Here is a 15667-nt window from a genome sequence, read left to right as displayed (position 1 = left end):
CATGTGCTAATATGTCAATTCTAGCATTATTTATATGTGTTAGGAACTAATAAACAATGTAAGTGGGTTATCGAGTGGCATAGTACCACAGTGAATAAAATTACCACCTTATAGCAAGAGGGTCTCTGTTTGATTCTTAGCTTGGCTGCTCCTATGTAGACTCTGCATGTCCTCCCCATATCTGCATGCATTGTCTCTGGGTACTCTGATTTCTTCCCATGTCCCAGAGAAAAGTGGTAATTAGACTTGCAAAATTAAATTGTTCCTAGGTGTATAGCAGCTGCGTGTGTCTGGTGCAGTTGAAAGGCCTGGCAGACTGCACCTATTCCTTCTTGAATAGTAGTCTGCATGGATGGTGGTGGCTGCTTACGGAGTCACTATAAGGGAGGCCTCCTACACGCAAACATGGCTGGAACTGAGGCAATGCTTTATCTATTTTAAAGCATGAACTGTGCAAACTAACATTTTCTTAGAGATATAAGCTGTTTTTATCCCTAGAAATCAATTTGTTATATAGCAGTTGGTGGGAATTGTTTTCAGTGTGTAACTTATATACAGGAATTCCTATAATACTTCTAAGTAGTATAATCTTTTCAGAGGAACTGGATCTCATTATAACTAATATTGCATGTCCAGATCAAGCTCTTCAGTGCCTGACTGTGTTTTTTTTTTTGACTTCTGTGACTAACAGTCTCTTCATGGAGACCACTATATGAAAAACCAAAAGGCAGATATGTAACATATATTTTTCAAAATATTTGTTAGCCTTTCATTTATTTATATTCTTCTATTATTCATAATATTCTAGGAATGTGTTTACTATCTGCGGGTGTAGAAGCAGTTTAAATGCACTTAAGAAATTCAGCTGGGCTCCCTCACTCATTTATTGTACAAAACATAACCTTCCTCTGAAGGATGCATAGGTCACTGTTAGCAAGGAGGTGAGCACTTTGTAGAAACACATGATCCACTTCTTGTTCCTTGACTGCACAGAATGGATGAAGCATTTCTGATTCATAAGTAACTGATGGAATGGACTATGCAATGCAGTCTGACTAATAATTAGCTCTTTATCAGAAAACCTGGTTGATAGCACAGTTGGAACAGTATGTTTTTAAAATAATATACTTTTTTGAATATACTAACCCTAGAGGCCATGAAACATCATCTATCACATCATTTATGGATGTGTCATTGCTGTTGGCAGATTTCAAGCATTTAATCAATATTTCATTTTAGTCTTGGTGAATATCAGTTTGTATTTTCTTTCTTTTTTTCATCTAACATACATATATGTCACCATTGTTAAGTATGGCACAATAGCTTCAGGGCTGCTCTTGGTGGACCTGACTGTTCCTTAAACCTACCTCTATTACATAGCTGTCAGCTATTTGTACTCACAGTATTGTTAGTCATACCACAAATGAAATTTGTCATATTGCAGTCATTTTGCTTCATTTCATAGAATTTCAGTGTACTGTCTGTTAACGCTATGATTTTTCTCAAGTTACATCTATCTATAATGAAAATATACTCCCATCAGGCAATGAAAAATATGTCCTATATAACATTTCAAACATTGATCACATAGTTCTAATCAGACTAGTATGGTATAATTTGTTTGAGTGTAGGAACGTATTTTGTTGCTTTGCTTACTGTTGCAGTTAATGACAATTACATTAAAAGTGCCAGTGTTGTATTTGCTCGGCTTAAAGGGTCTGTCTTAGGTGCCAGGAATTTAACTGATGTCCTGTTGTCAGCAGCTGATCATGACACAAACAGAGGTGGGCTGGAGGTGGGCCATTGCTCATGACAGGGCAACAAATGTTGTGCACTGTATAGGACATGTAACTTGTGGGGGAGAGATTTTTGCAAGATCAAGAACTTTGTCAGAACCACCACTACCTGAGCTAACTATTACTCATTCCAGTGGGTTGCAATCATACCTGATCAACTGACAGCACCATTTTACAAGAATTGTGCCTGATGTGAATAAGGTGTTCGATGTGGGTAGATCTGATATGGCACAAATCTGTAACAAATTTGGCAGTAAGACAGACTCTGGCCTTTGCTGTAACTGGCATCTGGGATACCCTGGTACAGAATGTTCAAGCTATGTAAAGTACAGTTTTGTGATGTTAGAACAGATACAAGCTATGCAGGAACTGCATTCTTCTAAGCATTCTGTACTTGGGGGCATTATAAATCACAAGCAGGCTGTACTAGTGTCTTTGGCTGCAATGCCCCCTTCTCCAAAAGCAGCTGCCCAGTATATTCCACTTTCGGCATTGTTTTGATACCGAGTCCGCATCAGCACAACCAGCCTGATTTATGCATGGAGACCAGGGATAAGTCACTATCAAAACACGGTTATATGTTTGTGCTTTCTCTTAGAATCCATGGCTGAGGAAGCAGATAGCACACCCACCCTTATTGTTTGCTTATTGTTCAATTGTTATGTCATGTATTGTATGCATGGCTCTAAGGAACTGCATATACTATATGATTTTAGCATCTGGTGGTGTTCTGGGATCTTGTTGATATTTTGGCTGATGTACAGTTTACAGAATATATGCACTGAAACGGATATACAAAGGTTCACCTTCATCATTATAACAGCACAGCTTTGTATATAATTTTACTGCTAACACATTGACTTCGGCATGACAGAGATTTTTACTGCATAAACACTTACCACAAGTTGTGCTGTAAACACAGGCACCAGATGCTTGTGAAATGCCACAGCATAAGTGTGCTCTGGCCATTATGTGGCATGTTACAGTGATGGTGTTTGCTCTGCATCTCTCTGTTTTCCTCTTGTTGTGTACTGTATTCAGCGACCACACTCTCTTGCAGTTAAATAGTGCAGTATGGAACAGGCATAGAACGTTAGTGCTGTGTTTAATTACTGACTACTGGAACATACTCACAGAGGAATCTTGATACTTGAAATGTCTCAAGAAGATGTTAGTCACAGAGTCCATTACACATGGCCTGGTTCTACAACCTCTGCACCTCTTATTTGTAATGTCACATATGGATCACCAACCAATTTTACAGTAAACATGCAGCATCATTTAATGAAATAATGAATGCATCTGCTAGTGCAGATGTGTTTCCATATGCCTCCTCTGAGTGACTTTATTCCTTAATCTTAACAGTGGGTATTGTGGCATGTGTGTTACTTACAAAAGATGCATGCTGCACCTTTCTTTGAGTGATCATCTAGTCCAGAAATGTTATCTGTTATAGTTCAGCTCTGTAGGCACTACGTAGTGCATCTCTCTGAGTGGCTATACATTGCATATAACTTATCTGCCATTTTCATCTATGTGAACACTGCTTGGGAACACTTGTCGTTGAGTGAAGTGCATGTTTCTTACTAAATGCCCAGTGTAGACTAATTATTTTTCCTATTTCAGCATTTTGGGCACTCCTGAAGACCACATTTCTCTTAATGAATGCCCAGTATACTTCACTTATCTGCCATATTTCAGATCTCTGGGTACCCCATGGGAGCACATGCCTTTGAATGAATGCCTGTTATAGGTTACTTATTTGCCATACATTTTCTTGTGAGTACTCCCTTGGGCACATGTTCCACAGAGAGTAACCCGTGCCAGTTACTCATCTGCCATGTTTAGCAGTAGAAACTCCCTGGGTACTTGGAAGAAAAGTCGGTGATGGTGCCATATGCATTACAGCAGACCCAACAACAGATTGAGAGGAAGATGAAATTTTTCATCCCTGCAACACCCAGTGGCACATGTACAGCTATGTGGGTGCTGTTTACTGCACTAAGCACTACCCACAGACCCTCAACCCTGTGAAATGCTAGCATTATGTTTCTTCATTCCTGGTGAGTAGCTGGGATTGTGTTATATTCCACCATATGCTCCAGTGCAGTAATAAGAAATGCATTTAGTATCTTCGATGTAGTGGGCTTATATATGTCTGATGTACTATTTACAGGTCAGTGAAGGGTCACTGTAACTAACTAGGGCATTGAGTACATCACTAGTGCTGGTTGCTAACAAGATGAGCTACTTCTACATGTCAAAGATGATGTTCAGTGCTGCCCTGTCTTCCCTCTAGTGGTAAGGAGTTTTTTGTTTTTTTTATCCCACTTTAATGGAGTTCTGCCATATACTGTACTACTGCCATCATAGCAGTCTGTGTGTGTGTGCAAAAGCTGCTCCCATCACATGTATTCTGCCCACCATGATCACAGGGTACAATATTTGATTATATGGTAACAACTATGGGAGGGTATCATGTCTAATATTAAAATCAATGCAAGCATTCAAAAAGATATCGTAAGAAACTTTACAGTAGCTTACCTCCAGTGTTCATTTTTTTTCTTTTTCTTTTGTTCATGTACTTAGGGCTAAGACTAGGAGTAAAGTTCTGTAGCTTTGTTTTATAAAAGTACAACTCCCTGCATGACTGCTACCCTGTTTTCTTACATACATTTACAACTTACAGAGATTTTTGCCTTTCTTTCAAATCTTTTTTGACTAACACCTAAAATATTTTAATACAAGTTGCATAGTTAGTCTTGGGTTAGCAATGAGAATTGTACAGCATTGGGCTTAACACAAATAATAACTTTTGTATCATTATTAATCTTCAACATGTTTTTTAGTATTCCATTGAGTCTGCTGTCAGAATGTCAGAAACAAGCGCGATACAAATATGCACATGATTTTACATCATACTTTTTTACACTTTTTGAATACTGACATTTTATTGAGTAGCAAAACACAAAACCAATCATACACTTGATTTCTCTTAAAAAGGTACACATAGAAGGCAAGCTTCTAACATTAAACATTTGAACATCTTATAAAATAAAGTATGCATTAGTTTGTTAGAACTATTTATTAATTAATCCAAATGTCTGGCATAAATATACCTGCTTTGGCAAACAGCACATCTCAGTACAAATCGGCAGAACTAATACATGGGCGGTCTCTCTCTCTCTCTTTATGTATATCTATAACTATATATACATCGTGACAAGATATGTATGTATATATATGTATATATATATATATATATATATATATATATATATATATATATATATAGATATAGATATATATATATATATATATATATATATTTATTTATTTATTTATTCCAGTTTGATGACCGAGGAGGTCCACTGGGCTTGGGGAGCCCATTTTCAGTGAAGGCCCGGGGAGAAAAGCTCCAACAATACATAGTTACATGAATAATTACTAAGAAACTTTGCATAACTGACAAACAGGTAGCATTCATAAAGAAACAAACAATTACAATTTTGTTTAGGTGGAAAAGACAGGCAAATGGCTTTGAGGCTAGAATTTACAGTATAGTTATTTATATATAATACAAATGAGCAAGGTTAGCTAGGTGAGAGGTTAGCCAGGAGTAAAAGTTGAGGAGACCTTGAGAGGTATAGGGTGAAGAGTACAGTTGCATTTCCTGTTTGAGTAAATGAGTACACACATATATATATCTTATCATGATGTCAATTCAAATAATCAAATTATTTAATTACTTTTAACAAATATCTACAAATGTAAACACCATTAATCAAATAAAATAATGCAAAAAATTTTTCTAAATAAAATCAAAAGCATGAACAGTGTTCCCTCTCTGCCATCTGCTGGTCAAAATGAAAATAACAAGCACCTCATAAAGACAGAGATTTAATTAAAATGATTAATTTAAATTGTGGTCAGGGGGGGGGGTGCAATGCTCCCAGTGTAAGAATACAAAAGCAATCCTTGTTGGAAGGTAAATCAGACCACCCTAATTTATTTGGTTCTTTCAGGGTAGTTTTGTCATCCTCATAAAAGTGGAAAAAGCCCTAGGATGTTTCAACACATGTTTAAATAATGAACCGGAATCCTTCTTACATCTCAAATCGCTATAATGTTCATATACATGGGTCATAAGCTGCTGAAAAGTCTTGCCAACATAAAAATCTGAATATGTACAAATGACTAAAAAAGCAAGCCACTCTGTATCTCATGCAATCAAACACTTGATAACAAATACATTGGAAACACTAGCAGAACAAAACATTTTTTTTCAAAATCATACTGCTTGATGACTGCACATGGAACAACCAAGTAAAATAATGCCTTGCAAAGTTTTTTATAGATGAAACCCTATCAATAGATTTCATATAAAAATGTAATCATTCAGCAATAGGTTTGTCCCTTTTTTAAAGAAATTTACATTTAGAAAGTATCATTTCAGACAATTCCTTATCAGCTAACAAAACATTCCAATGTTTTTGTATAACATGTTGAAATAGCCCTGAATTGGATCCCAAAATGGTAAGCAATGCCAAAGTATTATTGAAATCAGACTTATGTGGAATATTTTAAAAGTTTAGATATGTCTTTGGAATTGACCAAATTCTTAACCTTAAATATAAGCTCCCAACAATAACTACATGACAAAAATCTCTTAGGCAAATCCATCGAGCAATCATTATAATCTCGTGCAAGGGAACACATCCTCCTTACCCTGTAATATTGTGATAAAGGTATATTTTTATTGATATTCATTGTTTGATTGACATTTGATTTCCAGGAAAGTCCGACTGGGTAGAAGCCCATTTCCAATGAAGGCCCAAGGAGAAAAGCTCCAAATTACTACAAAAACATTTTAAGAATCATCAAAAATATGACAAAAACATCTGCAGTTTAAATAATTAGAGCAAAGTAGACATAATATAAAAACATTGGTTAAGAATCAATACAAGTTGTATGATGATCATTTAATATTTAGAGATAAAAAAATTAGGCAGTTTGTAGAGAAATGAAAGATAAGTTACTCTAATACAAACAGGAACTGCAATATGAAGTAAGCAAAAAACAGGCTTATGGTATATTTAGAGAGAAAGACAGGGAAGGAAATGTCATAGAAATAAACAAGTAAGGGAAGAAAGGGCAGTAAAGAGGTATAGTAGGGACATAGTTTATCCTCGTTTTGAGCAAGAGCAGAGCCAGAATTTAGACAGGAAGTCTTTCAGAATGGTTTTGAAAGATCAGAGAGAGGGTATTGACCTGATGGATACAGGTAAGGCATTCCAGGCATTAGCGACCCTGTACTAGTACAGACAATGCCCAGCAGATTTGATCCAGATCTCAATGACTGACTTGGAATATAGTTGTGTAGAACTTTTTTTAGTGCTGAACAGGGAGATGTATGCTGGATAGTTTTATAGGTGGTAAGCTGCTGTGTCTATGTTAGTTGATGAGGCAGTTCTAACCAATTTAGGCTTTTTAGTGCCATCCAGTGGTGGGTTCTGAAGGGGATATTTGCTGCAAATTTAGCAACTTTGTTATAGCATTATTCAAGTTTTAACTTTTGTGAATTCTGAAGGTTAGTGAAGATGGAAGTACCAAAAAGAATTGTAGGGAGTAGATAACCAGTGGCAAGTGTAGTTTTAGTTGCAATGGTGAGAAAGTTTTCGGCTTTGTAAAGCATCCCTATTTTTTTATGAATTTTTCTTATGCAATTCTGTATATGCAGGTCAAATATAAGATTATCATCCACTACCACCCCTAATAATTTGCTATGAGAAGTGACTTCAATGGTTGCATTATTAAGAGATGGGAGTTTAAATTTTGTTTTTCCATCAGTGAGGGAATTGGGGGAAAAATAGTAGTTTGATATTTTTTGGGTTGAGCATGAGTTGTGAGTTACAAAGTCATGTTTCATTTGCTGTTATAGCTTCCTGAGCAATTGTTTTGGAGGTGTACCATGTTGTCAGATGTACAAATGAGATTGAAATCTTCTGCGTATTGGATTAAGGTGGCCTGTTGTGTGGACGTATAGAGGGTGTTGGTGAAAATGTTAGCGAGGAGGGGACCAAGGATAGACCCTTGTGGTACACTGGTTTTGATGGGAGTTAAGGAGAGAGCATGGATTGCCATTTTACTGACTGATACCTATTGGACAGGTAGCTTTTAATCTACAGGAGTGTGAGCTGAGAGAGACCTAGTGAGGAAATTTGAAGTAGGAGTTTGCTGTGACAAACTGTGTCAAAGGCTTTAGACAAGTCTAGAAATAACTAAGAGACTAGTCTGCCATTATCTTTAGCTTTATTGACAGTATCTATATAGGTTAGAGGGACAGTGCTAGTACTATGGGAAGGATGGAAGCCATGTTGTGTAGGGGTTAGGAGTTTTTCCTGCAAGAAACAGTCTAGTGATTGTTTTTCAATACATTTTTCAGGTATTTTGGTGAGGGGGGAGAGATAAGATTGATATAGGTGTAAATTCGTTAATGTCTGTTGACTTTCCTCCTTTGTGCAGACAGATAATGCGTGACTTTTTCCAGAGAGAGAGAGGGAATGTGAGCTTCCTGGATTGACCTATTTATAAGGATTGAGACAGGACAGGCAATACTATTGGCTGCTATTTTCCGGTACTCACAGAATGTTATTAGCTGAAGAAGAGCACAATGTAAGTTTGTTTAAGAGTAGTTTTTTATAGGATGTTGGCACAGGTTTGAAGGTGAAAGAGAATGTAGTGATATGTGGCTGTTGAGCAGGTTTGGGATTAGATGTTGAGGAGTCTTTGGTTAGAGATGCTATACTATCTATAAAATAAGAGTTGAACTGTACTGCAGTTTTGAAAGGTAAGTTATTGTGAGAGGAGTTTGGGTTGACTTTTTGTAATGTGTATTGTACTATCCTGTTGTTTTATAACCATGACATCCAAATTTTTTTTTTTTTTATTGTTGCAGTCTTGGTTGCCTTGCCACAGGTTTTTGTGAACAGATTTTTTTTTTGTTTGTTTTTTATGATGACTAACTCTGAACTGTAACCTCCACTTTTTGTCATTCAGATATTCAACAAGTTTGAAGATATCTACTAAACTGGAGATGCACATTAGCCAACAATCATCTGGATATCTATGCTGATTATTTATGTGGCTGGTATTATAAATAAGCTAATTTTGCAAATAGCCCATAAAAAAGGTCAGCAAAAATGGGTGCAAATGAGGCACCCATTGCTGTTCCTTTTACCTGAAGAAATAATACTTGAGTTAAAAAATGGTTAATATGTGCTGTGTAAGACACAAAAGAAAAGTGCTAAATCCTGGGCAATATAAATTGGTTTTATTTAAACAATATTCCAAAGCTGCCAAACCTGCCCAGTGTGGTATATCGGTATATAAAGATTTTACATCCAACATGCACATATACCAATCAGATTCCATTGGTACATCTTGTAGTGGCTGGAGAAAGTGAGTCATATCCTGAATTCTTGATTAAAAACCTGACAGAGGTTTTAAATGACATGCAAGAAACTCTGACACAAGTTTCATTAAAGAACCATCCTTCCTGGGCGGGGGGGCTGAGAATCCTTTTTTATTTTGGGCAACATGTAAAAACATTGCCTTTCAGGGTCATCCGTGAAGAGTTCACATACCACATCCTTACTGAAAATACCTTCCTCTACAGCCAAACATTAAAAATAATGTCAATTTCTGCCTTAAGTCCGCCATCAGATAACTGAGACAAAGCCTTCTCTTTATACACTTCGTCATCCCAAATCACAGCTGCCCCACCCTTATAAGCTGCATTTATAATGATGTTGGGGTTTGAACTAAGATAAATTTTGAGAGCCACTACTTTTGTAGATAAAATTAAAATATAAATTTTTAAATCTAAACTTCTCGAATGCTGTTACAATTTGTTATAAGGCAGATTAAAACTAAATTGCTTAAATCTAAAACCAGAGCTCCAAGCAATGATTTTATTTAAACAAATAAATTAAATTAATCTTTCTGCAAAAAGCTTTAACACCATTGATCAAATTCATTTCTATCACTGGGGCAGTGGTAATAAAATTAAGACCTTTATTGAGCAAAATTATTTGATGAAAATACAGATCAAAAGATGGAATCCTATATATCAGATAAACCATCTATACTGGTTTTGCCTCTGTTTGGCTAGCAAATGTTGTAATATTTGAAGATCTTCGTGTTGCCCTCTATGTTTCTAATCTGCCCTCTTGTATTACTAAAAAGCAATTGCCTTTCTTAGAAACAGGCAACAGGGTCAATGACTCATCATCAGTGTTAAGAGCAGAAAAAGCTTTTTCTGTGGTTGAAAAAATATGTGGATTGCCCATGTCACAGAATAAACCACCTATAAGGAGATCTTTGTACTAAAGATGAAGTTTAGATTGATTTGATTTGTCAGCACCCTTTGCAAATGGTACTGTTTTTATATCACTTCCAAGTGAACTGTCTATTATTTTTGTAATCATTTAAATCCCTCTGGTATTTATTTTTCTTTGTATTAAGGCAGGTTGTAATATAGAAGGACCATCAGACAGCAGCTGCAACTGTTCGAAGAGTCTTTATGCATTTGATGGGCCACAGTCACAGTACATGCATTGGATACTCCTATTGTTTGTATCAATCTGTCTGCCATACAGCTCAACTAATGCTTTAACAAACATCATGTAAACTGCTTGCTGTATTGGCTTTTACCCATTAATGAGGGTTTCATCGGCCTACAGTACCTTAGGCTTGATAATATCAGAAAAACTCCTTGGTGTTATGCCAGCAGTTTGGTATTCTTTGATCAATTTAAGATGCCATACAATAGTGCATCACCTTTTAGAAAGACATGTTAAGTTTTAAGTCTTAACAATAAAATCAGAACTATACATAGTACCTGATGTTTATAATCCCTCCATCATGTCAATGGAATCTTGACCAGCAAATAGGGATAAATCATCATGATTAACAAACAGTCAGGCCATTAATAAGAGCAATAAGTTCCATCTTGTGCATTGTACTGAGGAAGGCTGTTTGCCAAAATCAGTATATTTATTCCAGATGACTGGATTACGTAATAAATGATTCCGCTGAACTAGTGCATGCTTTATTTTATAAGATGCTGATATGCTGTGTGTCTTTTATTATGTAGCTCAACAGATACAATATCTGCAACTGTATACCATTTTTCTCTAATATTTTACATTTTGTATCAGAAACCTAAACTACATTGATTTTAAGATTTATTTTAGAATGCTCTTAGATCCTTATTTTAGAGTCTGAGTCCAAAACTAATTCATGGAAAAAGTAACAAGTGCAAATACAATTAACCTCAAGCTCTCAATGAATAGCAGTAGCTGACTCAATAGGCTCATTGTGCAAGAGCTCACCCTCCTCTACAATAAAGCTCCACTCCCTTTCAAAAGGACATCAGTTCCTCAACACCTGAAAAAATGCATTAGAGCATTACCTGTATATATATATATATATATATATATATATATATATATATATCAGTTCTTACATGGAACGGAATTGGTCAGGCATTGTGCTGACTATGTTGCAAGTCTGATGCTGACTTGTGAATCTGTAATTAATTACATGAAAGAGGACAACCCTGTAGTTAGATGCAAAAGAAAAAAAGTGTAATCTTACAAAGTGCTGGCAGTGTAGAATGCAGCTTATTTTGGGTCATAAATAAGGGGAAAAAAGGTTTGAAATTAATGCATTTTGCCCATGACCAGTAACCACAGCCATATATTAATCTGTATTTACTTTGAGTACTTAACACAATTCAAATGTTTCAAAGGGATAATTTAGTTAAATGAGTTATTAAAAAAAACAATACTTAAAAGATCACTAATGTTATTGAATGTAGCACATTACCTTTCTAAGGCATAAATGTGTAGAAGAGACTTTAGGGCCATATATAAGTTACTGGGTAAAAACTGCTATCATTTAATAAACTTAGGAAAAAAAGCAGCTATACCAAGACGCTCGCTGCCACCTCTCACAGCACAGTTCAGCTAAAAGAAACGGAGTCCTTTCTGTAAAATCCAGCAATTTATTGAACCAAAGTTGAGCGCTTTCTCTCGCCAAATGCGAGCTTCCTCTCTCGCATTTGGCGAGAGAAAGCGCTCAACTTTGGTTCAATAAATTGCTGGATTTTACAGAAAGGACTCCGTTTCTTTTAGCTGAACTGTGCTGTGAGAGGTGGCAGCGAGCGTCTTGGTATAGCTGCTTTTTTCCTATCTGTTGTTTATCCAATTCGCTATCTTTCAGGAGTCGTATTTAATAAACTTAGGGCATTTGAGAACTTGTGCCTTCTGTGGAAGGTTGGGCGCCAGGCTGGCAACTCGACACTGTAAAACTCTACTGCCAATCATGAGCGGACAAGTGATCCACTGTGGTGACCCCTAACTGAGAAAAGCCGAAAGAAGAAGAAGGGCATTTGAGAATCTAAACAGATATAGAGATAATTTTCTGCACAAAAAAAAATCAACATTATGGGAGAAATATCTATATTATGATTCCAAGATACTTTGTTGACTCATTGGTGATCTTTTTACACAACTGTGATCACAAAGAAATGGCATCAGGCAGAAACAAGGATGATTTAAATAAATTAAATAAAAAAAATTGAAAGAGGCACGCAACCCCATGATGTGACGGATTGCACTCCCACACATCCTACTACTTATATATATCAACTCTATAGTCACTTTATCTCCAAGAAATGAGGAATCCCCATTTGCTCTAGTTATTCAACCTTTGAGGGCAAAGCCTGGAAATCGCTAACTGATGATCACACAAGAGTGTCAGTTGTTAATGTTTCATGCATATGCTTGGCTTCCTATATTGTCATCATGAGTAAATTTAGCACAGGTGAGAAGCTTTATATTAATGTTAATCCAGCTTTGTATTAATGCAATTCAGGGGTATCAGACTTTAATATGCATTTGAAAATCAGAAGTGATAATAAATGAATAAGTTGTAAACTTAGCAGAAATATGAGTAGTGCAGTGCTTTATAGGCAAACAACCACACAAGGAAAGAAGCCAGTGATTACCTTTATATTTTATTAAAAGTATAGTCCAGTCCAATAGTAGATCGACAATGTAGTCCCACAAAACAGGTAAAATAAGCACACACTGGATCCAATAAAATTTGGTTAGCAGCAAATACGAAGCATAAAATGCAGACTCCTCTTTTTCCTATTATTCTCATTGCTTATCTAGTTTAGAAATAAAAAAATAAATGCAAATGCTTTCTACAAGCAATATAATCGTTGTAGAGGTATAATGATTGTTAAAACTTGGAATTTGTTTAAACATTTTAATTTAATATGACGCACAACACATACAGAAAAAAGATCAGCAGGGATGGGGAGGAATTCTATTTACTGTGTTCTCTGAGCTGTAAGATTTACAGAGCAAATTTATTATTCATACCGTTTCGTGTTATCAAAATGCCATAAAAAGGGCAGGGTAAAAGGGGCAGTTGATCTGTGGGAAAGCTGTTGAAGGGTGGGATGAGCTGGTGCTGATATTGGTGGATTGTAGTACCAGCTTCAAGAATGAATGATAATGTAGCATTTGCAGTCATAGTAAAACACTAAGTGTGTGGTGATTTATACCACTCCCTCAGAGATACTTAATTTTGGTTGAAGTTATTGAATTCAGGCCAACACCACTCCACTTTTCCCCATGTTGAACAAAAAAGATTGAATGCGGAAACAGCCTGAATGACAACTCTTACAGCAGATTGAACATCACTGGAACAATCTGAGTTATGTTAAGGCAGAATGTAAGTTTTTTTTTTTGTTTTGTTTTTTAATGGAGGAAATCCTTTTTTACACATTATTGCATCAGCTTTCACAGAATTCATTTTTTTATAACACACATCCTAACTAGTATATCTTTTAACAATGTATATATTATACTACATCGCACCAAATATCTAGTTTGAATTTGCTTAAACAATTCCAGTTATAATATTTATATTCCATTTGAATCTCATAACCCATTCTATTTTTGTAACAGTACAACCATATATGTCATATCCATGTAAATGTTGCATGTTGTTATATATGTCCTGTTTTTGAACTTTTATCTTAAAATATCTAAATATCAGTAGACCATAAAAATAAGAAAAATGAATTATATTCTTCCTTCATTGTACAATTGATCTTTTGACACTCCTACTGGCTCAAATTAAGTAACTTTAAAAAAATTGTTTTCCAATCACCAGGTATATTTTCCAGCATTAAAAAACTTTGGATAATTAAACCAAAATAATCATTCTAATCCAACCCAATAAAGTATAGTTTGATTTGCAGGTGTTTTCCTCTATTATCTCCCTCTGGTGGTAATATTTGACAAGTAGTCATTTGTATTTGTTGGTCACCCCCTCCACAGTGGTTGGGCAGCTATGTATTACCAAATCATATGAATATACTTTGCCAGTCACCTATCACATATGCAATAATTTTGGGTAGTATCCTCTAACATCTTTCTCCAACACTCAGGTGTGATTTGCCAGTGATGCATTCATTTAATATATGTGGTCTATGTTAGTGGCGGCACATGGTTATTTGCATACCATTGTAAGGCTAAATTCAAACCCAGATCTGAAAATTGTCACCATGGTAGTTTGTTCTACCTACTCTGTAGGGTCTCTATTAATTCTCTTTTCTGCCCTTACCTCAATCCTAAAATCTCTACTTTTCTATCCTCCTCTCCATGTTGTCTACTTTTCAAGAAACAATTGACCCAAATATCACTTACTACCGGCTTTGAGCTCATCAGTAGGGAATGGAGTTGTAAGTATTGCTACCATGGTCTTCTTGGATTCTTCATCTGCATGCCCTCTAGTGGGTACATGGAAAATGTATCATAGCTCTATAAATCTGATACCAACATTAAACTGTTGTTTATCCATTTATTCTATACCAGTATTTTTCTTATTAATCTTTAGTTTTCTATTAGCCCATATCCTTGAACCTAACCAGTAGGCATTCCCATTGACTTTACCATGTTGTTAAATTATAATTTTTTCTCAATTCGTGTCTCAAGTCCTCACAGATTCCACACTCTGTTTGATGTGGACCAATGAATTTGCATCATACTGTAAATAGTCAAATCAATCTCTGTCCAGAACAAGATTAGTTTATCTTTCATTCTAGTTCTAATATATTGTCTACTAACAGTTGTTGCCCATATGCCTAACACTGGGAAATCCCAAGCCTCCATCTTCTATTGCTTTATACAATTTATTTAAAGCTATACTAGCTAGGCCTCTTCCTCTGCCATAAGTATGAAAAAAGTTTCTTTTCTATATTGTATATATATAATATTCTGCTATAAATAATCAAAAAGTTTATTTTCTATATTATGTAAATAATTAAGTTTAGTTATATGGGCCAAATGTTTTAACATAAAAATAATTTTTGGTGCATGCTTTAAAATATGCTGATGAATAACATTCCTCCTTTTTTACACTTTATGAAATGCTTATAAAGGACCTCATTGGAATACGAATGAAGATTTTTCAAAATAAACAATCTAAGTTCTTCAGATAAGGTTTCTTAATAAAAAGGAGTAAATGTAGACAAGTGAAGGCTACCATTGTTTTTAATCTACATATAATTATTGCTTTCAGGTGCTCCTCTAGATGAAGAAATTCCTAAAGTTTCAACACAGATATTGAAGCAACAATTTGAAAAAACGGCCAAGGAAAACATTCCTCAGTCCAACATGATGTCACCATGTCCCATAAAGGAGGCAAAGGTATTTTTTTTTCATTCTGTTAGGAACAAAAGGATGGATTGCATGCTTTTAAATTCACTACAAAATATATTGTTTCAG

The 15667-nt window shown here is 35.5% G+C and overlaps 1 protein-coding gene across 3 annotated transcripts in view; it reads left to right on the top strand.

Moving 5' to 3' along the window:
- The window catches only part of XIRP2 (xin actin binding repeat containing 2), a 1245171-nt gene that overhangs the window by 1129290 nt on the left and 100214 nt on the right, over positions 1 to 15667 (top strand). For all 3 annotated transcript variants that reach the window (XM_044075604.1, XM_044075601.1, XM_044075603.1), the window contains one exon: positions 15462 to 15589. In XM_044075604.1, the coding sequence (XP_043931539.1) occupies positions 15462 to 15589 (128 nt within the window). The remainder of the gene's footprint in view (positions 1 to 15461; positions 15590 to 15667) is intronic.

Source organism: Protopterus annectens, chromosome 6.part1, assembly GCF_019279795.1.
Source record: "Protopterus annectens isolate FY-2018-M chromosome 6.part1, PAN1.0, whole genome shotgun sequence".
Classification (NCBI taxonomy): Eukaryota; Metazoa; Chordata; order Ceratodontiformes; family Protopteridae; genus Protopterus; species Protopterus annectens.
Note: the sequence above shows the minus strand (reverse complement) of the source record. Positions and strands in the feature narration are given on the sequence as shown.